Here is a 27,830-nt window from a genome sequence, read left to right as displayed (position 1 = left end):
AAATGAGCTGGGAAAATGAGATAACTAAAATGCAGCAATGCTGTATCCAAATGCACATCTGTGTTAGTACTACTAGGAGTGTCACCTTGGGCATTACAATGCAATTGAGAGAAAAGATGGAAGACTAAGGATATCTATTTTCAGTTCAAAGGTTTCTATCTAAAAAGGCAACCTGAATGGCTTGAAGAAAACAAAATATGTTTAACAGCCATAGCCCTACAATTTGTATCTGTTTGGCTTAGCTTTGGCACAGTTGAACATTAGATGCCTGTTTTAATTAGTTTCTTTTAAAGGAGGGTACTAAGTAGGTATTATTGTGACACAGCTTTGGAGCAGTTGACTCTTAAAACTGTTCTGACCTCTTATTAGAAATATTTCAGGGGAAAAAACCAAACCCAATACCTTTCCTAACCATTTTTCTTAGGTTTTTAGATACTAGTTAAAGTCAACTGACAGGGAAAATAGCTGATGAAAAAAAGGGTGGAAATACATTATTTACTGAACAGTAGTATCCTACTTGGTGCTTAAGACATTATCAAGGGGTAGTGACTTTAAATTGTTAGAGGGTTTAGATTAGATGTAAGGAAGAAATTCTTTGAGGCTGACCAGAAAAGTTGTGGATGCCCCGTCCCTGGAAGTGTTCAAAGCCGGGTTGGATGGGGCTCTGAGCAAACTGGTCTAGTGAAAGGTGTCCCTGCTCATTGTGGGAGAGTTGGACTACATGATCTCTAATGTTCTTTCCAACCCAAACTATTCTATAATCAACACTTGCAATGCTTCAAATCACTAGCCAAAATGTATTGAAATTACTTGAAAATATTATTTCAGGTAAAATCACTGCTAAATAAAGCTGTGACAATAAAGCTACCACAATAACTTGTTACATGAATGATAATAATATATTAGTAAAGTTGCATTTTGTTTAGTTTTTGGGATCACAAATTAGGAAAATTAAGTGTATCTTATATGTAATAGATACTGCAATGTGTGCTTAGTGCCAAGCATTTGCATTTTCCTTGATATCTAAGTATTGTTTCTACATATAAAGGTTTAAAACTGCAGGTTACATAGAACAGTAAGATGTGTTATGAGAATTAAACTGAAGTCTGTTCTAGTCTGTTATCCTCTCTTTCACAACAAGAAATTAACACCTGGTGAAGAATATGTGTCTTGAACAGGCATTCCTAATGCTTTCTCAGTCTCCTACAATGTGGAAATAAGAACTTGTCTTAGCCAAAGGCAGTATCTTTCTATTTACTTAGTAATAAGTAATCTTTGTTGGATTTCTTTTTCATGAACTTACGCAGCTTCTTTTTCAACTAGTGTAAAATTTTAGCATCCACATCTGGCAAACAGACGCATACTGTGGGAAGAATCTTTCTGGTTTTTGTTTGTTTGTTTTGAATCTGCTGCTAGTTTCCTTCAATAGCAACTACCTTCTTATTGGAGTACCTAGTCAAGCCCTTTTTGAAGTCTCATTTTTTTAGTAGCATCTGTCAAACATTCAACAGTCTTTTTACTGGCTTGACCAGCCACAGCCTGCAGAGTTATCCCTTGCGCAGAAATTGTTGTAGGAAATGTTAGCTGAAGACAAGCTTTTCGCTTTTTTTTAGCAAGGTGGGTGAAATAAGGGCAATTAGAACTGAACAAGATCTTGATAAATTACTGAGGTAACCTGGAAGACAAGAGGTAATTAGAGAAAAGTGCAAGATACTGAAGCTAGGATACAGACAAAGGATTCCAGGCGGAGCAGTCATGTCAGCCATTGCTGTAGAAGAGGTCCTGAAGATTATTGTCCATGTGCTACACTACTCATGGCAGTGTAATCACATCTCCCCAGATGTGGGATAAAAACTAAACATGCTTTGCCTGACATCAGTGAAGATCTGTTGTCATCGCAGTTCAGGGGGGAGAATGTGGCCACAGATGAAGTCAGTTAGGTGTAAAAGTTGTGGTTGTTTAACTGACTAAGGGTCTACATATGGAAAATGTCAAAAAAAGAACGGGATAATCTGGGTTTTTTTATGTTTATCATGCATAAAGTAAAAACGAACAGGCTTAAGAAGGGAATCTTCATGTTAGTTGTAATGAAAAGCTCCCTAATGGCCTGGGTGCCAAAGAGCTGGAAGTGATTATTAGGTTGCTTATGGAAACGACATTTTACAATGAAATTTTTGAAAATGTGTCAGGCACAATTCATTAAGAGTAAGATATATTTTATTTTACTCTGTCTTCATCCACTGATATAAGCTTAACTTTCTTTTTTATTTATCTGGATAAATGTAATTCTTTTGAGATGCTATTGTAATTGACAGGACCTTAGTAAAGGAGAAATAGCAGTTTAAAAAGAAAGGGGATTGTGTCATGCATGGTCATAGTTTTCAACAAAAATAACTGTTAGATGACTTAATATATATCCCTGTGCCATGGCTTGGCTGAATTCTACTGCCTTGCTGTGTCAGACATCTTCCTGTCTCCCAGGGAATGCTATTGCTGATGAAGTAAGTATGGAAATAGGGAAGCGTGAAAACTGCTTGTTATAAGTGTTACTGTGAATATGACTTTGAGTTTTGGCAGACACTAAAAAAATACTCAAAGATAAGCAAATGTATTAATTTTAAAATATAAATGAGTGTGAACAGGCTTGGGTTTTGTGTAATATTTATCCATAATTAATAATTATGTAATGTAATGTTTATCCATAATTAATAAGCAGCTATGCCTGAGTAGCGACATACCCTTCCAAAAAAGGTGATCCATCTTTTGGATGTATGTACCAAAGGAAGCATGGTTAATTCACACTAACGCGAGGTTTTTCCTGCAGTTTCTTGAAGTGATTGAAGTAGAGAAGTGAGATTAGGGTTGTTGGTTTCCTTGAAAGCAAGGGGAAACATTTAGTCCAGAAACAGTGAATATGACATATATTGTTATGAAATAAAATGCATAATCTCCACAAAAAAGCTGAAAGATTAAGTGAATGTTAGTGTATAAAGCTTGCGAATTATATGGAGATGTCTTACTTCATACAGATACCGGAAGAGAGAAAACTCTCTTGTAATTCTAGAATGTTATGGAGATTTTTTAAGGAGATGAGCAATTTAAAATGGTCTAAGATTTAATTTAGATATATATAAAATAATATGCTTATGAAATTATTATTTAATGCACATACAAATGACAAAATTACTTGTTTAAAGGATTTGCAAAGGAATAATGAATCAGAGACTGGATACCTTCTAAGGTGATGCTTGGTAATGAAATATATTCTTCTTATTTTTGTGTGTAGGCTGACAGCAGGCACACAGGGATGCACAGACACTCTCTTTCTCTGTGAGAACACAGCATCACAGTATCATAGAAGAGTTTGTGTTGGAAGGGACCTTTAAAGGTCATCTAGTCCAAATTCCCTGCCATGAGCAGGGACATTCTCAAACAGATCAGTTTGCTCAGAGCCCTGTATGACCTTACCTTGAATGTTTTGAGGGATGGGGCATCCAGCACCTCTCAGGGCAATCTGATCCAGTGTTTCACCAGTCTTACTGTCAAAAAATTTTTCCTTATGTCTCATGTATATTTAAAACCATTTCTCCTTCTAAAATGTTTTTCCCCATTTTTTTATAAGCCTGCTTTAAGTATTGAAAGGCCACAGTAAGGTCTCCCCAAAGCCTTCTCTACTTTTCTCCAGGCTGAACAACTCTCTCAGCCTGTCTTTGTAGGAGAGGTGCTTTTGGAGCGCTGGACTAGTTCAACAGGCCTATGTCCTTCATGGATAATAACCTGGGTAATAACTAGTGTCCATGTGATTTTACTGCCATCCATGGCACATAGACATTTTAGGAATATTAGTCTTTGTAAGTGTCAGGTCCTATAAGTTTTCATTAGTTGTAGTATGTTGAAACAGAAGTTAAACTAATAGCCATGTTGCCTGCATATTGGACATGCATATATTGCAATGCAGACATGATCAGCAAAATAGTTTTAATGGGCTTTAAACCTGTGTTCCTACCCACACAGGTTTGTTATGAACACTGGTAAAATTTTCTAGTTCTTAAGGATCTAATTTGTTATAGCTTGGGTCCAGTAGACAGTGAACAAGTACCCACCATCTCTGTTCACCAAAGATATGTTTATGTTTCTTTTCAGAGGAGACAATATTTGATTCCTGTAGGTCCTGCATAAGGGTTATCTTTTTATAGCATGTAATGAGGATATTTAGAGCCACCTTCTCTTTTGTCGCAGCTGCTTTAATTTACCCTCATTTTATAATTTTTTTTTCTATTTTTTAACCTAGTGTCAAAGCTCTGTAGTTAGTATGTAAAGATTATGACTTCTGTCTCTTCCTGTGCTATTTTAGCTTAATTTATTTGTAAAATTTCCTTAGGGCCTTGGATTCTCAGTCTGGTTGCATTAGTAAATTACACAGCAGATGATCTAATGAAAATTTTCCTTAAAAGTGAAACACACCCATTAGAAGCAGGAAAATGTCATAATTTTTCAAATAGCAAATTTCAAAGTAAGGTGCCCTAAGAATGTCAAAGCTCATAAAATAGGAGCAAACTCACTCTTTATTTTCCAAAGCAGAGAGTCAGTCAGCTGAAGTATTTTTGTGGCCGTTGTAAAGAAAGTGGGTCAGATTAAAAAGAATTTATGAAGGATCCCCTGAACTTCTACATTTGAAAGTGGAGAATGAAGCTTTTTCCCTGCAAAGATTTCTGATGAGTCAGACTCATGCTCTTTTCCCCAGTCTGCTGTTGTTATTCCGTGTCTAAATTGTAAAGGTTCATGCTTTGCAGAACTGCTGTCTTGGTTTAAGACAGCCCTTAAAGAGGTAGACGCTTAAAATGAGTTACCTCCTCTTAGTTTCAACCAATCTCTTTCCGCCCATAAGGAAGAATGTGAGTCGATACAAGTGAAAAAGTAACAGTTTACTAACAAGCAAAAGAGCAACAAGCAAAAAAACCACCCAGTAAATAATCACTAGATAGAAAATCGCTCATGAACCCCTGGGAAACAAAGGGAGACCCGAAGTGGTGGAAATAGCATTTCCAAGATGGTGCCCACCACGAGTGCTCACGTGGCTTGAAAGACAGAGGGAAAATGGCATCAGCTCTCTACCCCATGACAGTCGACTACGCTGTCCAGGAGACAGAGGGAAAGGTGGTGGTGATGCCTTGAGGTTGGCTACCTAAAACAGAGACTAGACAAGAGTAAGAGAATAAAGGTAGGTATTTATTTGAAGGGCCTTCAAAGGTACGGCCTGGGCAGTCAAAAGGCTATACCCAAGATGTATGCTGGGTCACGGGTTCTTCACACTTTTATAAGTTTGGCTCATTTGCATATCAGGGTTAATTCTCCAATTATAACCTCAGTTCATGATGTGATTACCCAAGTTTTTCCCCCATTTTAGAGGCTTTTAATTTACACATTTTGAGGCCTGGTCTCCTTGAGGTGGAAACCTAGAGAGGTTTGTTATGTCTAACCAGCATGAGAGAACAGCAGCTAACAGGCCACAAGAAACTTCAGAGTTACGCACTAGGCAGTACAGGATTTGAAAAATATAAAAGTTAAAACCTAAGGCATCGGTGGACAGGAAGAACTTTCCTGGGAAAGCAGAACCTCATGGAGCCACTCTAGTGGCAGATGAGTGCTGGCATGTGTGGGGTCAGCGCTGCCACCTGCTGCTTCCTCCTTCTGACCACTGGGCTCTGCTGGTGTTGGTGCTGATGTCCACCACACTGCACAAGTGTTGGAAGCAGGGAAGACCCAGTCTGTCAGATGTGGGGTGACCTGGCCCGTGGGACAGGTTTACAGAGATCACTCTGATACAGTTTTTATTGTAAAATGCCGTTTTTCCGAGTGGCTACTGTTGTAAGCCTGGGAAAAAAAAATCCAACAAACCTAAACCAACCCTGGGAAGCAACCTCCTCAGAAGAGGAGCCTCTGCCTTCAGCAAAGGCTGCCAGCAGAGAGAGCTCCCTGCCTCCTTGCTCCGACTTTAAATGAGACCTTGGCAATGCCCTCTCTGCCATTTCCATTTTCTGGCTGCAGGGTTTTAAAGAGACAGTAACAAATTTTGGGCACCGAGACATCTGGAATACAGTAACATTTTGTGTTACCGTGACAACTGCAAATGATTTTGAGATCAGATTCACAGGAAGTCCTGCATGGCTCCTTTTTTAGGAGATTGTGGTATTTTCCTCTTCCAGAGTGGCTGTTCCATTTTAGGTACAATTTTCTATGCTGCTTGGGTCATTTATTTTGTTACTCTCATGTAGTCATGGAGATATATGCCCATCCATTTTTACTGTTTTTATCTTGCATCCCCAGTTGTCACATATAAAATCAACATATTGGACCCAGTCTCTTAGTATCTCACTATGACAGTGACCAAGCTCTGTTTATAAAGATAGATAACACTGGTAACAATAGGTAACATTGAGGGTGATAAAATCAGCCAAAGAAAGAGCTGAAGAAACATGTTTTCCCTCTGCTGGTTTGTAAGCAAGATTCTAAGGTGAATCAGATTGAGGATGATGCGGTACTGTAAGGTAACTCTGTGGTTGTGCTAATGTAGTTTTCAAAATCCCAGGTAATGTTAAGGATCTGTGTACAGTTTCGTGATGTGTTTTTTACATGTAAGTGCTTGCCTTTCAGAACTGGATGCCAATTAGGATAAAATTTTCTGTGAATGTACTGGTACTTTACTGGAAGCTGTATAGTTCTGAGCCTTTAAATCAGGTTCCCTGATTTAATAGTCAGTGTTTACTTTTAGAAAGGGAAATGTGATCTGGAAAGTATTAGGTCGCATCCTAAGGTTGTTGTGGATAGAATAACGAACCTCAATTCTCTTCTTTAAAATTCTACAATAGTATTAAGTATTTAAAAGGGTGCTCCATAAGAGGATGTTCTGTTCCCCATGGTTTTGGTTGGTAAGGCAAAATTTTTGTGCTTAAATAGCAAAGAAAATCCAAGTGTCACAAGAAGGCATTTTTTTGATGGTTAGGAAAGGTGTTTTTCATAGGAAATGTAATACTGCATTCAGTTGAATTTCTGCAGATGTTTGTAGTCTTCATCATTGAAGTTTTTAAGATAAGATCGGACTGGAGTATAACATAAAGTTCTTGGGGTTTCTCTTTATTTCTGTTTTTGTTTGGTTTGTTTGTTTGTCCTGCATGGGCAACTTAAATATAGGGGTTCAAAAGATGTGGTCTTGTATAGGTGTACAGTCACAGAATATCTTGTCTCTATTTTGTGCATTTGGTTCTTTTAGAGGAAAAAACAGGCAGGAGGAAAAATAGCTAATGTTGGAAACAATTTCTCATCAGCTCCTCTCAAGGGACAAGAGGAAAAAAAAGAAAAAAGGGAAAGAATAGATTCAGAAATGGAGGACACTGAAGGAGTGAAGGGTTGGAAAGAATAAAAGACTGTATCTGTTCAAAAGCTCAGTTTTAAGTAGAGGTAGGAGAAGTCGTGTTTTTTGGCATATTATCTGGGAACCACTGAACACCTTGCTGAGTGCCCTGAAAGAGAGGAGTAGTACTGAAGATCAAAGCAGTGAAGGTATACTGCAGGAAAAAGAAAAACAATAATTTGAGCTGGATCAATAGCTTATGGGTCAGTTTCTCAGTAACTTCTATTAAACTAATTATATGCCATAGTATTTCGTTTTATCTTTGTAAAATGTATGGCAGTTTCCAGCCTTTCTATGGCAGTACTGATTAAAAGTGTTGGAAATTTTTTTTGGTTGGTTTTTTTGGTGTTGATTTTGTTTGGGATTTTTTTATTACATTTCAAAGTGATTCTGTCACTTTGTAAGTAATAGTCAAATATCCTTTTTCTTTAGGTGGTATGAGTTGTTTCTCTTTTTGTTACTGTATCCTTTTCTTCCCCTGCAAGGAAATGCTATGCTTTCAAGTGGCAGCTTGTAACCCAGTAATTAATTGCATTAGCAGTTTGCTTATCCTCAAGATCAGATGAATAAAACTGATTTGTAAACCATCATTAAAGCTCACTTTTTTCTACTTTATTTTTATTTTTTAGGAATGTTGTCTCTGCAATTTGAGAGGTGGTGCATTAAAGCAAACGACTGACAGGAAGTAAGTAATATATTCTTCAGGACTGTATGTGCTTATTTTAGACTTTATTCTGAGTCCATTCCTATGTGCAAAGCACTTGTGAACCTAATTACTTGACAGTGTCCCTTTAAGCTGAATCGTTGCAGAATTAAAATTACTTCTATTGAAATGTAGCACTGGCATTTTATTAAATAGTTAGATACTAAAACATACATTTGTTTTAGTATTTGCACACACTTGCTTGTTTCAAATTTTAATCTGCTGGCCTTTGTGCAAAGAAAGTAAATGAGAGCTCATTTATCATTGTTTGCATGGTCAGGTCTTATCAAACAGCAAAGTGTGTTCTTCTTTGCTCCTGAAAATTACAATACAATACCTTTGAACTTCTAAACCCAGTATTTTCAACAAATTAATTTTAATCATATTGAAATTATTTTCAATTCTGAAGTTTGGGGGCTTTTTTCAAATGCACTTCTATCACATACTGTCAAAAATACTGTTGTTGCTGACATCATGCTATTAACAGCATCAGGATTTTTCTCTGTATCTGGGTGACAGAACACTATAGCAAGTAACCCTAAGAGCTAAAGTGGAAAATGTTGGAGCTTGATATTTTTTCAAGCCCAATAGTAGAATAGTCTTTATGCATTTTGAATTATTTCATAATTAATTAGCTTATCTTAGTAGCTTAGCAATATCATGTAGATCTCTTTCTTTCATGCTTTGGAATGTAGTGGTAAGACATGATCTAGATGCAACATTCTTTTTCACTAACCAGGAAAGAATTTATTTATCAGTGATTTGCAGCTGATTTCATGACCCTTGTAAATCATCCAGTAAGGAGAAAGTTTTTTGTTTAACTCAGGCCATATCTTACCTTCAGAAAACATTATTGTGGTAGACATTTTAATGGAGATTTTTGCCAGTACATGAAAATTCTCATCTGATTTTTAGTTCTGTTTTAAATACCCTTAGATTTGCTAGTTGCTTTACTTGCTAAATAAAAAGAGAATGACAAAAATATTATCTCAGTAGAATTTATCATGCCCTTTTGATATTTGCTGTCGGTAGCTTACATGTTGCATCTTTAAAACTATGTATATCTTTTTTTGTACATCAATTTAAATTTTTTTCAAACGTCTCATAAGATATATTAGTAGAAAAATCTACAGAGGTTTGCATAAAGTCACTTTGCTTGTATAATTGTATGTCAAGTTTTTGGGTTTACATTCTATTACTCTGTGGGTTACAGATTTATGGAATGGGATTTCTGTAAAAGCAGTTTGGCTCTGTTTTTCATGTTTTCATAACATGAACCTTATAGTTGTTACACATTGTGGCATTTTAATCTATGTTTCAGCATTAGCTACCATTTGGAAATTTTGAGTTTTCAGAAAAGTATGTTACACGTGTATCTTTTTTCTCCAACATCTGTAAAATCTAACATGTGCATTCCCTTTGCTCCTTCTTTACTATGTGCACACTGATTAGAGATACAGGAAGAGCATGAAATGCGTTTAAAAGCTAATGGATCAAACTGGTATGTGTTCATGCAGTAAGCAGTTTGCCATATAGGAAAGCTGAGATTCCTTCTTTTCAGCAGAGCACAGCAATTGTTTTGAGTCTGTTAGGTTGAGAGATGTCAGGGTATAAATGTTTAGTTGAAGATTGACTGAAGAGGCATTTTATTTATAGCATTTCTGTCTCATAAAGCTTAGATGGTAAGACAATGTGGTTTAGCATGTGAGCACGTCACAATGAAAAGAAAAAGGCTGTTAGAAAAAGTTTTTTTCAAGTCTCAAAACAGGACTCTTTTCTGTAAGTTAAAACATGAACAAACTGTCACCATAATAAAAGGATGGATCTGCAAGCATTATCAGTTTTTATTTGGGCTGCACTGTATAACTTGCTAATTGATATGTCATCTTTATGTACAGCTCTTACTTCACACTTCGACCAATACAACTTTAAAGTCACATGACAGCAATTTGTTTGGTCCCTGTGTGTCGTATTATACTTCTGCAGATGTTTTTGTTAAAGATGACTTACTGAAATATTGCTGCTCTAGTGCAGGAAAGAGAAATTGTTTCTGTTTGCTGCATCACCCTCCATCTCCTTCAGCTTCAGCCCACATTCCTGTTAATCTGCTAAGACACACGTAATGTGTGTCTTTTTGAAATGTACAGAAAGTGGATGGAGGCAAGCATTCAGAGCTTACAGAAGTAGAGCAAATGGGGTAATGAAAACAGATGTACAGGGAAATGACAGGGAACAAGGCAAACATGAGTCAAAGAATGGAAATGTTTTCCTTTTAAGATTTACTACTTGTCTACCCCAGAAAGATTTTAGAAGTAGCCTCAGAAGGCTGCTCTTTGTTAATAAAAGTGTCATTAGCTTCTCTTTTACTTCAGGAAGTACACAATTTTAGCATTAATTTCAGACTTTTAAAAGTTTCTTTTAGCTTTTCTTTTTTTGAGATTCATTTATCAAAACAGGATTTGGAGTGCTTTCTGGTGGATATAGGAAGCATGCAGTATCATCTGACAAACGTCTTGAAGTTGCACTGAAGTCTTAAATGTAACACTGGTCCTAGGCACTTGCAGGTGCTTTTTCTGCTAAAGGAGATCCAGTTCATGTTGGGCATTGCACTGGTGGCTTGATCACTTTGCTGCTTGTATGCCATTTTATCTGTAGACAGAAGGTCTTGGTAGCATTTGCATTTCATTTTGCATTTTGATAGATACATGATTGATCATAATTATGTATGTTGCATTAAGACTAGTTTCTCAGGTCTGAGTAATGTTAATAACGAGTAATAGATGCTGTAGATGATAAATTACACAAGAACCAAATAGTGTGATGTTTACATATGTACCTGAATAGCACACCTACAAAAACTTCTTACTTAAAAAGTAAAACATACTTAAAATTGTTGCAATAAAACCTCAGTCTGAAATTTTATTTACAGAAAGTGGTAGTGTTACAAGGTTTGTTAAAATGCTTTAAAGAAGCTTAAGAAAGCCTAATAAGCAAGTAAGTACAGATGGGTACCTTGAAGAAAACCAATCCAAATCAAAAGCAAAAGCCAAACACACAGCAAGCAACAACCTAAGCACTTGTGTTTCTATGGGTTTTTTTGGTGGTATTTTTGACTTGCCACTTTTCACAGGTGGGCACATATAATGTGTGCAATTGCCATCCCAGAAGTCAGATTTGGTAATGTCACAGAGCGTACTCCGATAGACACTAGCAGAATACCTTTGCAAAGATTAAAATTGGTGAGTAGTATATTAATATATGCTCCATATATGCATTGCTATTAAGGTGTTCCAATATTTGAAATGTATTAAAAATCTGTATTGTGATGGTTATTGCCAGGTAAAGAGCAGTTAAGTTAAGGTAAGAATTAAATTACCAGGGTTTTACAAAGATGGACGTTTTGAAACATAATGGCAGTTATAGTAGTAACAGTGTTTGGTATTCTGTTAAATGTAATTCAAACATGTTCTTCCCCAAAAGAAGAATAACAAACTTGACCAGTGTCAACTGTGAAAGTTTCATTTTTGGAGCTGTATTGGTGATGAAACCCAAATAGATTGGGAATACTACTCAGTACATGTTTGTGAGGTCTTTTTATTATTGATTTTTAGCTCAACTATTTATGAAGGTAAAAGGATGTATGATATGTTTGTTACGTGGTACTTCTGCCATTAGGGTACTGAAAAATATGCATAAAACAAATCACACATTAAACAGGGTCATTCAAGAACACTGATGTACTCAAGAAGAGGATATGCACAAGTGCAAAATGCGTTTTTTTGCTATGTCATATGATAATTACTTAATCTGTCAGTGTGTGCATGACTGTGATGTTGTCAAATACAAAGAAAGTCATGAGTGGCCCATTCAAAGTTTCAGAGAAAGTTAAGTTTTTTGGATCACTCCACACTGTTTGCAATGTGGTTCTTGGTCTACCTGAACTTGTACTCACTCATTTCACACTATTAATATTTTCATTCTATTTATATTTAATTTTATTCCATTCATTATTTTTGCCTTTTGTAGCTGTATGTCTAAATGTGGAAACGCAGCTTGGAGTGGTTTAAAATTGATAGCCTGTCCTTCAAGTGGTAATCTGTTTTGAATTATTGTTCAGAATTTTAGAAACAATTGGTTTTCATGTGTCCTTTTTAAAATAATTTTGAAAGACATATCTAAAGAGTGTATGTGTAACATAAAAATGTAAGGTGACTTGGAAATTGTTAATTCAAGGATTGAAAACACAGAAATCATGGAAACATTGTTGGAAATTACCTCTAAGATCATCAAGTCCAACCTTTGACTGAATAACACCAAGCCCACTGGGCATACCTTATCTCAATGTGCCATATTTTCCCATTTTCTGAACACTTCCAAGGGATGGTGACACCATCCAACTTCCCTGGGGAGGCTGTTCCAATGCTTAACCACCCTTTCAGTGAAGAAGTTTCTCCTGCTATCAAACCCAACCTCCTCTGGGACAGTTTGAGACCATTATGTCTTGTCCTACTGCTTTTTGCTTGGCAGAAGAGGCTACCATGCCTTCATTTCAGGCAGTTGTAGAGAGTGATAAGGTTCCCTCTGAGCCTTCTTTTCTGCAGCCTAAACAGCCCCAGCTCCCTCAACCACTCCTCGCAGGATTTGTGCTCCAGACCCCTCACCAGCTTCACTGCCCTTCTCTGGACATGCTTCAGCACCTCAGTGTCCTTCTTGGAGCACAGGTTTCAAGGTGTGGCCTCACCAGTGCTGAGGACAGGGGAACAATCCTTGGCCTGATCCTTCTGGTCACACTCTTGCTGATACAGGCCAGGATGCCATTGACCTTCTTGGCCACCTGGGCAGGGCATGGACAGGACTCAGTACTCAGCCTTGTTGAACCCCACTGGCGTTGGCCCATTGACCCAGCCTGTCCAGATCCCTCTGCAGAGCCTTCCTGCCCTCCAGGAGATCAACACTCCCACCCATCTTGGTGTAATCTGCAAACTGACTGAGGATGCACTTGGTCCCCTTGGCCAGATCATTGATAAAGATATTAAAGAAAAGTGGCCCTGATTCTTGAGGACCACCACTGATGACCAGCCACCAACTGGATTTAGATTAGTTAGTTAAATAATTAATTAATTAATTCATCAGATGTTGAAATGTATTCTCTGGACTGCCCATGACTTAAAACACTCTAACAGGAGCCTTTTGGAGAAGGCTTGAATTAATTTTAAATTATCAATTATGAAGGTGTGGAGCCAGCGTTTCTGAAATTACATGATTTACAATCCTAGGTTATTTCTGCTGACAATGAAGCAATTATATTAATCAGTTATGAATAGTTGAGGGATTTTTAGATTTTAGATTTTGTTCTGTTTTTTCCTTCAGTGGTATTGCTTTTAGTCCTTAGTGCTTTTTCAGTTCTTGATCCCTTCTTCAATTTAACATGACATTGAACCACTACAGATTGTATAATACTGTATGTAAGCCTATGGTGTCCTGCAAATATGTGAATGTTTAGAAATAGAATATTTGCCTTCCTTAACACTGTTTTTTAAAGAAGAAGAGTTTGTATATTTGTGTGGAATCTGTGTTGTGAAGAAGGAACTCAGTTGAATACAATAAAAATGAGAGGCAGGGTACTTTATAACACTCATAAATGTAGTAGTGCTGCAGGTAGAAGACAGCCTTTCTGTGAGGGAAGAAGGCACCATAGTCCTGCCCTACTAAGCCACCTTTCCTTTACAAAATTTAGGATGTGTTTTGTTGATTTTTTTTAAATGAGGAAAATACAATGGAAAAAACTATAAAGGAATAGATTATGTTCTGTCATGCAGCCATACCAAAATTAGATACTACACTGTAGGAACAAATGTTTCTAGTTTTTTTAAACATTTTCTATCCCTGTCCTCCCTCTTCCTCCCCCTGAAATAGTAAGAAACCCAAATAAGCAGAATATCTACTGTTTTCAGAGACCTGTAGAGGAGGAGCTGACATTTTCTTCAATGTAGCATCTACGAAGAAACACGAAAGGAAATAAAAAGCCAATGTTTTATTTTTTTACAAATTAAGAAACATCTGTGCAAACATGAACATGTTAGTAGGCTGTTTTTTTATTGCTTTGCTAGTTGGTGTAGTGCTTGCTGTTATATAGTTTCAATTCACTAGAAATTTTGGGTTGAAATCAGTGTGTTTCCTGTCTTTCTGTTATTAAATATTCAAGATATACTCATTCCTTCCGGAGTAAAACTCAGTAGTTGTATCATACTAATAGTAGTTCATAGCTTAAAATTATTTTATTCAACTGTTTAATGTTTGCAAATCATGGGGTTGTTATATCTTGCCAACATGTTTTCGTATTTCTCTAGCATTTTCAGTAGGTTATGTGTCATGTACCATCATTGTTAGAACTTACATGACATTGAAATTTTCATTAAAAATTAAAACTTTGGAAAATTCTTCCTTAATGCAAGTGGATAAAATAAATAGAAGATTTGGCTGCTGTGGTTTCCATAGGGGAAACAAAGAATGTGGTACACTATGGTGAAATCACTTCTATTTTAGGGGTGTAAACCCATGATATTGTTGGACTTTAGCTGACTTCTCATGTGAATACAAAAGGCCTCCTAGGCAACCTCAGTGTGGAGACCATGCCACAGAGATGCTGTAGCCTGTAGTTTCTCTATGTTATATCTGTGAATATACCTTTTCTCTTCTTTTTTTTTTTTCCTCAAATATATGTGAATGCAGAAATGAGATTGTCCTGGTCTCCTTTTGTCAGAGGGTCAGGCTTCTTTCTTCTTTTTATGATGGTCACATCCATCAGACACCTTGAGTTCAAATAGCCACATGAAATGATAATTTGTAATTACTGAGCTAGGAAAGAAAGAAATTGAATATGGACATTTAAGTACAGGTTCTAAAATGAAATGGCTGAAGGGATGTACCTTACCATATCACACATTATAAACCAATATTTTGCATAAACTACAGTATGCTAGCTGTTTTGTGGACACATAGTTCAGCTGCTTTCTGTTCCAGTGGTCTCCACATTTAACAGCAGACATGAGCTACTGTGAAAATAGGAACTACACAAATGCTCACTTAAGTGCTTTTAATCACAGTGAAAATGTTAGGAGCAGATAAAAGAGAGGCAATGTTGCTGAGAAGTGATGGGATGCAGGGGCACCCCACGAAATTTGTCTAAATGTAAATGCAGAGTTTTAGCTGATGACCAGTTGGAAAAAGTATGTCATTTGTAGAAGAATTCATGCTGTGAATGAGTGTGGTGTCAGCTTCCATCCCAATGCTGTTAAACAGTATCTAACAGTTTACCCAAAGCAGACAAAGCTTAGATTTCTAGCTGAGTTTAGCTTTATTTATTTTATTTTTGCCTTGTTCCATTTGTCTTTAAGTGTCCAAGAGAAGCTTGGTGTGTGCTTATGCTTTTAAAATTCCATTTTCCTTGACTATTTATGTGTACGGGGCTTTGGGTCAGAGAAAACAAACTGGATTTCTTTGTGTGTCAAAGTCAATGATAAAACTCAATTTTGCTTTGGGAAGGGAAAAGCTTTTCCCCAAGTACCTAGATAGTCTCTGTTTTCAAAAGTGTTAATTACTCAGCTCTAATTATAAATATGAATTATAGCTGCATGAAAAAGTCTCTGGAGATGAAAAATTCAGACTGACCTCTCAAATATCAAATCAGCCTTTGAAAGAAAGTTCTCCCTTGTCTGTTTTTCTGTTTTAATAAAACGTAGGACTTAAAACTAGAATTAAATAAAAGCCTTTGCTAGTATATGGCCAAGGAATTCAAGCCAACAGGAATATTGAGCCTAGTGTCATTCACCCTTGCCAGGTACATGACTTTTAATGAATGTAAACCTTGTAAATAAGAGTGTTTAAATGTTTCATCTGTTACAACAGAAATATTTAAATAGAATCATTAGCATCTGTTCCTAGACCTATGTATTTTGAGATGCCAACTCTAAAATCGTGTTTATAATAGAGTATATATCAACTTGATAGTGAAATACATTATTTCCTTTTGGTATTTTTTATGTTTTCAAATGCTTGGGTATTGGATTGACTTTGTTGTTATAGGCAGTGACTGCAATGCTGTACTGAAACATGCACATACAATGCCTTTGTTTCTCTATCTTTAGAGTTTCCTATTATTTTTATATTTGAAATACTATTTCTCCAACAAAATAGAGGTAGAAAATGAGTTTTGGAATAGCTGAAGTTGCCCTCAAGCTTTTGATGACCTCAGATTTGTATTTGACAAGTGAACCGAGTATAACCACAAGTGTACTCTGAGTGAAGAACATTATTTTGAAAAGAAATCTACAGTGTGATGATGACTGATCTACAAGCCTTTCAGTATCTGGCTGAAGCCATAAAGGCTTTTTAGAAGGCTGTACACTTTAAAATTTGCACCTGAAGGCAAATAATAGTGGCTTGAAAGCCAAAGATTATAGTATTGAAAGGTACATCAATTCTAAAAATACAGAGGTTTCTCAGTGGTATGGCACTGAAGAATGGAATAAAAGCAAAAATTTGTATGAGCTTTTAAAAGAATGGGCACATATTCTCCTGCCTGTCATTCTGTTTTAATGATTAAAAAGGATTAAAGACATTTGAGGACACTGCTCATCTTCTCTGTTCTAATTTGTAATGTAATTAATTTGTTAAACTACAGTGAGGTAGTAGAACTATTGCAGCTGTGTTTGTGAAAAAGTAAAGAAGCACTTGCAGTGATGTATACCACTGTTGCTATCTGTTTCTGGTAATAAAAAGAAGTATTGATTACTTTCAGTGTTTCCAAAAATATTGCTGGAAGGACCATTGAGTAGAATCATTATGCCATACATGCAATCACACATTAACTAGATCATTGCGCACATTCACAGGCAGTGGGACCAAAATAGACAGAAATCTTGAGCCAGATTTTAAGATATTTGCAAATTGTTTTTAAACTGTTAATGAAATAGCTTTTAGTAGTATGCTTGATTTTAAAAATGTTAAACTAAAAGTAATGCAATAGTTGCTAACTGCAATATAAAATTTATTAAAAACATAGTGACTCATTGCCATAATGTACAAAATAGAATTTACTGTATATGATTTAGTCACAGTGTTCATGAGATTTTTAGTAAGTATATTAAAAGAATATAGTTTGCTGGCTGTATAGTACTTACTGTCAGAATAATTTGCTACAATGTGCAGATCCTATTGCAAACTGTCAAATTTGTATCTTGCAGTGGTACAGTACTATCAGGTCTTATGAAAGATATGGCAAATGTTAGAAATGCATAACTATAAATAGTGTCTGAAGACATGAGCAGAAAGAGACATAAACATGTCTGCAGATGTAAGTGTAGTAACTGTCAAGGATTAAATGTGTCCAGTGTATGCAGAATTTAGAAATCTGGGAGAAAGAAAACTGGCACCAGATTTGTATCTGTAAGAAAAGAATTTGCAGACACCATAATCCAGGTAAATTTATCTCTGATCATTACATGCACAAGTTATGTGCATGTTTTTTGTTTGTATAGTGATTGAATACATATCATATTTTTAAATGTAAATTTAAAACTGAAAAGTTCTTCCATTATTTTGTATCACATCTCTGTCGGGCTAGGGACAATCTCAAATATCAATTACAGGCTGATGTATGAATAGGTTGAGAGCAGCCCTGCGGAGAATGACTTGGGAGTACAGGGAATGAAAAACTGTACACAGGCCATCAATGTGCACTTACAACCCAAAAAGCCAGCAAGCCAAGTGCATCCTAGGCTGCATGAAAAGCAGCATGGCCAGCAGGTCAAGAGAGGGGATTTTGCCCCTCTGTTCCACTTTTGTGAGAGTACTCCCAGCTGGAGTTACCATCCAGCTCTGGGGTTCCCAGCACAAGAAAAAATAACCTGTTAAACTGGGTCCAAGACAAAAATGATCAAAGGGCTGGAGCACCTCTGCTATGAAGGCAGGCTGAGAAGGCTGAAGCTTTTCAGCCTGGAGAAGAGAAAGCTCTGATGAAAACTTACTGAGGCCTTTTAGTACTTAAAAGGAACTTCTAAGAAAGACAGGGAAAGATTTTTTTTTTACTAGGACCTGCAGTGATGGAACAACCAGCAAGTGTTTTATGCTGAAGGAAGGTAGAGTTAGATGGGATACAGGGAAGACCTTTTTTCTTACAATGGAATTGGTATAATGCTGGAGCAGGCTGCCCACAGAACTTGTGGATGCCTCATCATTGGAAGTGTTCAAGGTCAGGTTGTATGGGGTTTTGAGCAACCTGGTCTAGTGGCAGTGGGGCTGAAACTTGGTCTTTAAAGATCCCTTCCAACTCAAACTGTTCAGGGATTCTGGAGGGCATGAAACAGCAGGGACTGCCAAGGAATAAAACTGTAATGAGGTGACACTGATGTGTCTCGGAAACTGTTGGGGTTTTTTTAAATGTGTATAATGTTTATGTAGTCAGTAGCACAGCAAAATTTATTCAAAACTGCTTTAGCCTTACATAAAATAAAAAGGTAAATTTCTGGAAGATTTTATAATACAACTTTATGGTGTCATAAATCCAGCTGGTAATTATTGCAGTGATGCTCCAGTTAAAAATACCTTACCTGGACACAAAGGTGATGCAAGATTATGGAAAAAAAATTTCTGTTATAAATACACATTTTAAAAATGGTGCAATATTCCCTTTCCTGCAGTCAGTGGGCACTTTATCTGACTGCCATGACTTTTCAGATGTGATGAAGAATGTCTTAGCAACTACAGCAGCCAATTTCATCAGGACACTGGGATGCATCTCACTGGGTCACATAGACTTGTGTATGTTCAGGTTCCCCAGATGGTCTTGAACCTGATCTGCTCTTACACTTGGAATGACTGCAATTCCCCAGTTCCTGTCTTGAGGTTCAGGGACTTCAGAGATATGGGAAGAGTGATTACTGATGAACACCAAGGCAAACAAAATTATCGAGTACTTCACACTTTCTTTAATCTTCTGTATCTGACCAACATGCCTGTAGAAGCCATTGTTACTATTCTTTGTATCCCTTGCCAAATTCAGCTCCAGTTATACCTTAGCTTTCCCAATCCTGTCTCTACACCAGATAGCACTTCTCTTTTCTTCCCAGGATACCTGTCCCTGATTCCATGTCCTATGCTTTTCCTTCTTGTGTTTCACTTTGGCCAGGGTATTTGCTGAGCCATGCTGGTCTCCTGCCTTCGTTGCCTGAATGCTCACTGGTGGAACTTGAGAGCTCTTGGGCTCTAAGAAAAATGTCCTTAAAGATCTGACAGTTCTATTCTGCTCCTTTTTCCCTGAGTGCAGTTTTCCAGAGGGTCCCATGCAGTAATTCCTTAAATAACTAAAGCTCAGGCTCCTAAAATTCAGGGTACTGACTTTAACCTTTCTTTGGCCCATAATGCTTGAGATCATGAATTCCACCGGGGCATGATCACTTCAGCCCAGGCTGCCACTGGTCCTGACCTCACCTTTTAGTTAATCTGTGTCAGTAAGCAACAGATGCAGTAACACTTCTCTGTCACCTGGGTTAAGAAATTATCCTTGATGCTCTCCAAGAGTCTCCTGGACTGCTTACATCTTGCCGAGCTGCTTTTCCAGCAGATGTCAGGGTGACTGTCCTGACAAGTCCTTGCAGCTGGATCAGAACCTGCCAGAGTGATGCTTCCTGCAGGTGAAGTAAGAAGGTTTTGTCAGCAGGCTCCCCTCAGTTGGGTGGCTGGTAATAAACACAAACCGTGAGGTTTCCTTTGTTGGTTTGGCCTCTGATTTTCGATCACAAGCTCTTGACCTGTTCATTGCTGTTTTTCAAAGACAGGTTTGTGCAATCAGTCCATAGAGGGCAAATTGCCTGCCCCTCCTTCCTTGCCTGTCCCTTCTGAACAGTCTGTAGCTATCAATTGGAGTGTTCCAGTCACATGATTTGTCCCACCAAGTTTCAGTGTTTGTGGTTAGATCATAGCTTTCCATCTGCACAGTCACTTCTAGCTCCTTCTGATTGTTACTTATGTTACATGCCATTTCATAGATTTGATGTGTTTTGAGGACAGAATGATGAGTAATTGATTAATTAATTGCTTGTACCTAATTGGAAATAGTACAAAACCCAGTTCAGTGTGAATTTTTAGCTTTCAGTGGTTAAATTTGGATTTTTAGTACTTCAAACTAATTTTTTCCTGTTGTTTTCCTCACTTTAAGTCCTCTGCCGCAAGGCATTTGTGTGGTGATCCTTGGAACATTACTGTGAGACCTGTTCCCTGAAAGGAAAAAGGTCCAGTTCAGGTTATATGTTTGAGAGCCTGTCTACATGAAGAGATACTGGTTTTCCTTGAGGAAGCTGACTGCTATTTGAAATAATATTTGTAAGGAGCTGCTGAAGAAAGTAGTAAGTTGATTTGCACAGCAAATTCCGGGGATTTAAAGTAACTCAAGTTAATGTTCATTTTAAAGAGAAAAAATGATGGCTGAGCTGCTACCTTTCTTTAGCTTTTTTTCCATAAGCTGAAGTAGCTCTCTGGGAGCTTTCTATATATGCAGTTTCCAAGAAAAAGGATAAGGTATCAGCTTTAGATGAAGTTTTATTAGTGGAAAAATAGCACATTCTTTTAGAGACTAGTGATTCATCCTGCCTTTTTTTACACTGTAGCTTTTTTAACATTCAATTTATTTCATGCTGCTGTTTTGTTTGGGATCCCACTGTTACCAGAAGAAAGTATGGTTTCTTAGACAGCCACCACAGTTTGCACTAGAGATGAGTGTGTTAAGTGCTTCAAATGACGAGAACAGCATTTTGTTTCTGGAGCAGTGGCATATTTTCTCTGTACGTGTGAGATCATTTGCTAGGCACATCCAGCATGTTTAACCGTGTGGCCTTCAGGAATGGCTGTGTGTTGTTTTCATTACCAGCAAGCGTTGCATCTGTCTTGTCAGCTCTGAACTTAAGCAGCTTATTTATTCCTTGCACCTTATCGCAGCAGGGCACTTGGCAAGCTGAGAGACTACACTGTCCAAGTCTGACAAATATAAGTCTTAAAGCAATGTCAGCATTGTAAGGATGGCACTGCAGCCTCCATCATCTTCCAATTTCTCCAGTAGCCTGGAGAATTTAGAGAGTGACATTATGACAGAAAATTCTCTTGGTGTAGAGTCAGTGTTACTCTCTGCTTTTTTCAGCAGAGAAGGGGCTGTGTCCATAGGTTCTGTAATAAAATCATACATAGATTGTCATGGAGCTCATAAAATGAGTAATTAATATGTTAAGTTCATTAGTTCAGAAAACTTAACTTGATGAAACTGGGCAGATACAAGGGCATAGGAACACAAGCAGAGAATGTAGAAAATATCCTGGATTTGAAAAATTAGATATTCCTCTGCTTTTTTGCACATCAGAGCAATAGTAGGACATTATGTTCTTTGAGCAAGTTCACATCAACTTGACTGTAAATAAAGAAGCCATTCCAGACACAAACTTTGTTTTAAAGAATCTCTTATCCTGAGGAAGAGATAATATACAGGAGCTTTAGTCTTTAATATGGTGTCTCATGTTGGTCATCCCCTTAACAGGAAGGTAGCCATCTATGTTATCTTTCAATGTTAAAGCAACATGTTCTCCATAGAAATGATGGCTGGAGAAAGAGAGTGGAACACACAGCAGAAAAATTCATGTTACCTGATACTATCTGATATTCAGCTAACCGTCTGGTCTATAGCTTGTTGGTTTTCTTCTACAATATTAAAAATTAATTCCTTGATGATAGAGGAATTACAGTCTCGCAGTAGGGCAGCACTTAGATGATTTTGGAGAAATTCCAGATTTCTGACTAAGAAGGCTTGACTTATATTGCAGATGTCCTTTTGGTTGTGAGCCTTTTGTTTTTTGACCATCATGGAAGAGTATTTCTATCCTTGTGTGAGGTGGTTGATTTTTATAACTGATACCTGCTGGCTGGGTATTTTCACTGTTATAACACAGTTTGCAGTGTAGATGTAGCATATTCAGAACTGTTAATAATGCCTGTGCACTTTCCAGTTTGTCATAGTTTCAACACACCCCATCTATCTGAAAAAATCTGTGGTCATTATGAAAGCTGCCTTTGAGATAACTGTCATGTGTCTTTTTCCCTTAGGAATTTTCTGTTTGCAGTAATCCCATCTAGTTCTTTAACTAGTCATGGTAAAAATTATCTCATTATAGCAAGTAGAAATTGGATAGCTTTTAAATAGAAATTGAGAATTTGCAGCTCTCTACTGGGTGTGGTTTGTTAAGTTAGTGGAAAACTTAGGAGATGAAGGTTTGCTGAATGTGTCTGCCATCCCTTACAGAGTCACAGAATTATTTAGGTTGGAAAAGACGTCTGAGATCATTGAGTCCAACCCTTCAGCAAACACTATCTTGTGAACCAGACCATGGCACTGAGTGCTGCATCCAGTCTTTCCTTAAACACCTCCAGGTATTGTAACCTCACTGGGCTGTACGTTCCAACGTTTAACAACCATTACCATGAAAAAATTAATTCTGTTGTTCAACCTGAACCTCCCCTGGAGCAGCTTGAGGCTGTATTATCTTGTGCTGTTGCTAATTATGTGGGAGAAGAGGCTGACCCTCACTTGGCTACAGCCTTCTTTCAGGGAGTTGTGGAAAGTGATAAGATCCCCCCTGAGCCTCTTTTTCTCCAGGCTGAACAACCTCAGCTCCCTCAGCCGCTCCTCATTGGACTTACTCTCTGGATACTTCACCAGCTTTGTTCTGGACTTGCTCCAGCTCCTCAATGTCTTTCTTGAAGTTATATCTTTCTTAATACAGGAAACTGCAGTTTAGTTATTTGGGTGCTGTCTTTCAGTCTGTTTGGGTGATTTCCTTGTTTATACAGCAGAGTAGTTGTGACTAGCATACAAGCAGGCATCAGAGGAGTACTTGCTTACCAAATATTTGTATAATTCAGAGCTTTTTGCTGTCCTAGACAGCTTCTTGTAAATTACAAACATTTGTTCCAGTATTGCCAGATATATGTGATTCAGCCCTTTTTCATCATGATTTTCAAAATAAGTGGGACAAAATGAAAGCATAGAGATTACAAGAGCAAGTAGGCAACATAGACATAAGGAAGATATACTGGATGTTTATCCCTTGCTATCAGATTACTTTAAAAGAGGAAAATTAAGATCAAAGTCCTTGTCAACCTGAGTGTGATGAAATGGTTAGTGAGCAGTCAGTGGGATGGGATTATGGATGAAACTTGGTAGACTTCCAATGTGTCTGATCCATAGGAAAGGAGGGTTGATGTTGCAAACTGATTTTCCTCTTGTTTTAGATCAGAAGGCAGGGATTGATCTATCACTCAATATAGAAACTTGAACTGTAGAGCACTTTGTAAGCAAAGCAGCCGAAGGCTAAATATTTTTGACCTTAGTGATTATTGTTTGAGAGACAAGAGAAAACTTCAAAGTGCAAGTGAACACTATATCTAAGCAAAAGAAAGATGCATAACAGAAGTACACTGAGAGGCATGAGTACAGTCCATGTAGTTTATTTGGGGTGGCCAGAGCCATAATTTTTGAATGATTTAGTTTCTAAATTTTTCACTTTCTTCAATACAGCAAAATCTGCGAATAAAGTAGCTGTACCAGAAATGTTTTTATTCTTAAATTATCATCATAACATTTTCAAGTATTACTTAGTTTTGTTAATAGAACTAAATACATGTTAATGAATAACATCTATGTGCAGTACATTTGATTTTCCACTGTCACTATGAGAACAGTAGTAGAAGTGGTAAAATGGGGATGTCATAGGGGATCTTCTTGGCTTGCTGTATTTGTCTAGCTGTTTGAAATTCAGACTTAGGGAGCACTGTGTACTGATGACACCATAAAAGCCTTCTTTGTTTTTTAATCTCTCAATAACATTTTTCTTTACCTGGTGCATGTGATCACCCACTTAACTTAATCTAGGTATATAAACCACACTTTTTGGGTCCTAAAGATTTTATTATGCATCATATAGTTGCCTGTATGTTGATGACTGTCAACTGAAAAACCATTGAAGAAATCACCCACTTCTTTTGCTCTGCATTTTGTCATTTTGCTATTGCATAACGATAACCCTCTATGGTATATTACATAGCCATTGCTTTGAAGTTTTCATGGGCTGGTGATGAATTTTGTGTAAATATGGTAACCATTATGTTCCAGGTGGCTCAAAGGTATTGGAAAGTCCCTTCCATATCAGTAAGATGATTTTATATTAAAACTAGGCTGAGTTCTTGTATTACCTTTTGTTTGCATGTAGATCTTTGATGTAGTTCTCTACCAATCAAGAGCCTCTCAAACAGTTCTGAAATGAAGGATATCCACATACTACTTTATCTATCCTCTGAGGGGTGAAAATTCTGAGTATGTTGTTGTAGTATCCCTTCCCCTTCCCCTTTCCCTTCCCCTTTCCCTTCCCCTTTCCCTTCCCCTTCGCCTTCCCCTTCCCCTTCGCCTTCCCCTTCCCCTTCCCCTTCCTCTTCCCTTCCCTCAACTTCCCCCTTCTCCCTCCCCTCCCTTCCTCTCCCCTCCCCCCCTTTCCCCTCCCCCCTCTTCTCCCCTCTTGTTTTTATCAACTCAATCTGGGCAACAAATTTTGACAGTATATGCTTTCCCTGAGAGTGGAAAGTGTTTAGGATAGGAGGTGACCCTAATTCTTGCGTGAATAAGCTGGTCCTATAAAAACTGTCTTCTGTGCTAACAGGTTCATTGTGAAAATTTTCACTATGCACAGGTTTATGGAGCTGAGCTTAGGTGACAGTGCCGACCCTTGGTCAAGGAAGTACTTGGGGTCAAAAGAAATTAAACTTGTGCAGGTATTCTGTAGGAATGACTTTAAGGAGTAAGGAATGCCCATAATGTACTTTTAGACATGTTTGAGAGCTTACCAACATCTCACCTAATGTTTTTTTTGATTAGTGTTTTAACTGAAAATGGAAACAGTTCTTAAAAGCCTGGGATTTTCTTTAGAGCTGTATATAGGGTTTTATGTTATGCAAAAATGTAGTGCTTCATGGAAATAGGGGATTATTTTTAAAGGAAACAGAAATACTTAGTTTAAATTAAAACTCAACCTCACTTCTTTTCAGGCTTTTAAAAAAATTGAAACATTTAGCTTAATTTTGGTTTCTTTTATTTTTTGTGATTAGAAGGTTCATGTCTTTCATTTAGAAATTATCAAAATGACAGTTTTCAGTAGGTGTCACATTCGAGAATTGTTTTTTATTGTGTTTCTATGTCACTGATTTCTGTTTCATAGGAACTTCTTGGTATTATTTAGATTTCTTAGATAAAACTTCTCTTAGATTTAAAATTTTCCTGCTTTCCTTAAGATTTGATTGGAAAGTCAGAATACTTCATTGCATAATCCTGAGATCCCTCAAAAGCAAAAAGAGGTGATGTTGCTAAATAGACCAAACAGTTTTACAGATCCACATATTTAACTATGAAGAAGGAATTCACAATGGTGATCAAAACAGCCTAATTCAGTGAAATTTTAAGAATAAGGGGATTGAAGAATAAACTATATAAATCAAAGTATTTTCTAGACTAACCACCTGTGTGAATATAAAAATAAGTTAATATTTTTAAAATCAGAGTAGCATTATACAGTCTTTTCCTCTTTTAGTATATGTGTAGACAGTAGGATTTGTTTATTTTGTGGCAAGGTTATAAAGCACAGAATATTTCTATATGTATTGCAATTCCTTGGTAGATCTTTATGCTAAAATAATTAGGAGGGTGAAATATAATTCTCCACAGCAGATCACAGCTTGTAACTTAGGGAAGGTTGGGAATGCAGCACTTAGAGCTTTTGGTGAATTATCTGGCTTCTGTACTTAATTTGCAATGAAATTTCTTCTAATCTAAAAAGAAAGCTTCAAACTTTTCAAATATCTGCTAAATGGCACATCTTAAACAGTAAACTTGAAGAGAGAACAACTCTAAATAACCAAAGCGGTAGTTTGTGGGTTTTGTTAAAAAGTCTTATTACAGTGTTTGATAAACCAGTTGCCAAGGCAAGCTTCTCCAAAGCTGACCAGGTCCGCAGTGGAGCAGCAGATCTTGGTACCCAGCAGGGTTTTCTGAGGCAGGGAAATGCCAGAGCATAGAGAGACCCACATGGATCTGGCAGCTCTCAGGAGAGACAAGGTCTGGGCATTGCCACATGAATTGCGGCCACCTCCATACATCTACAAAACAGCCTGGGAAGTGCAAGTTACCAGGGAATGGCGCAGCAGTTAATGCAGAGGGATGCATAGTAATGGTGTTGACACCATATCAGTTCAGACGGTAAGTTCAGTTGGTGGTCCTCATCCTCCTAGGAGCTGTTATGCTGTGTCATTGTCTTGGTTTGAAAGACAGGTGTGTCTGCTAAGGAAGGCAGAAGCCTCCCTTGGAATGGCAGATGCAACCCCCTTCCCTCTGAGTTAATATAATTTTGAAATCACAGGGCTTTCAGGCAAAGATGTGGAAAATAGGAAGAACAGTTCTTTACTATTATATATCTATATGTGTATAACAAGCAAACAAACAACAATAATTATGGCAGTAACAGCAAACAAACACAAACCCAGCCCCAGCCCTCTCGGCTGTCGGGCCCTTTCCCCTCGGGTGCAGTTCCGCTCGCAGCCGGCAGGGGCGCTGGCGGCTCCCGGTGAGCAGGGCAGGTGCGATGGTTCCCCCGCGGCTGCAGGGGGCGCTCCGGAGCGAGCTCGGGGAGCACGCGGCAATGGCGGCCTGGGATCCCGGGAAGGGATGGGACAAAGGCTTCACAAACCCCTGGGCAGCTGATCCTGGTGTCCGGCTGGAGCCTTGGGAACAGCAGGCTGGAATGGCAGGCTGGAACGGCAGGGAGGAGCACAAATCCCGGGTGGCAGACGCGATGTATCCAAACAGGGAACCCCCCGGAGGTCTGGGCAGGGAGGGCAGGCACGGCTACAACGCAGCGAAGGCTCGAAGTGGTGGCGGGGCAGGGCGGCCATGGCCTGGCCTCCAGTGGGGCAGGGAAGGCGGGCTTGGGATCTCAGTGTTTCTCCAGCAGAAAGAAAAGCAGCTGTAGAAAAAACAGCTTCCTCTCTCTCTGGACTCCAAGACGGAACTGCCCACACCCCCAGGTGAAACAAAAAGAACAGCCAGGTCTTTTGTTCTTCTTAAGGGCCTGGCCATTTGTTTCCCTAGCAACAGTATGGGGGAAAATTCCTTTAACAGAAAAAAACCTAGGAGAACTCTTAAAACTCCAACAGTCATCCACCTGGCAGAAAGCTATGTCTTCTGCACTAACCAGAACTGATGTAGCTACCCAGAGTAAGTTCCCAAGAACTTGCAGCCATTTAGATCTCAGGGTGCATGTGTTGCATTAAGAGTAAGGCAGATTCTTCTGTTGTGTTAAATTTGGCAGAAGATAAACTCCCTTGCATTATAGCTGTTCCTCTGATACCAGAGGGACTGGGAGCTGCTAGGCTTAGATACTAAGTGATGGCAAATTAAACACTAAGCAACATAAATGTGCCAAGTGACACTGTAAGTGGTTGGGTTCAATGAGAACTACCATGATTATGGATTTACAAATAGTGTGATACACGGTACGCCTGGTCATGCCCCGTGAACTTTCATGGCAGGACTTAGAAGTGCAGTCACATTCAGTAACTCTCATGGCCAGGTGCAAA

The 27,830-nt window shown here is 38.0% G+C and overlaps 1 protein-coding gene across 8 annotated transcripts in view; it reads left to right on the top strand.

Moving 5' to 3' along the window:
• The window catches only part of KDM4C (lysine demethylase 4C), a 290,549-nt gene that overhangs the window by 161,476 nt on the left and 101,243 nt on the right, over nt 1–27,830 (top strand). For 6 of the 8 annotated variants that reach the window (XM_042013234.1, XM_042013232.1, XM_042013233.1 and 3 more), the window contains exons 16-17: nt 8,041–8,096; nt 11,245–11,353. In XM_042013234.1, coding sequence (XP_041869168.1) covers nt 8,041–8,096; nt 11,245–11,353 — 165 coding nt within the window. Of the gene's footprint in view, nt 1–8,040; nt 8,097–11,244; nt 11,354–22,455; nt 22,493–27,830 lie in introns of those variants that run through there. The other 2 variants (XM_042013240.1, XR_006013641.1) reach the window with 2 other exon arrangements.

This window comes from Corvus kubaryi, unplaced genomic scaffold (genome assembly GCF_017639235.1).
Source record: "Corvus kubaryi isolate FWS band 111438036 unplaced genomic scaffold, C.kubaryi_AGA036_p1.0 split1-37296, whole genome shotgun sequence".
Lineage (NCBI taxonomy): Eukaryota > Metazoa > Chordata > Aves > Passeriformes > Corvidae > Corvus > Corvus kubaryi.
The sequence above is the reverse complement of the archived record's forward strand: the minus strand, read 5'-3'. Positions and strand labels throughout refer to the sequence as shown.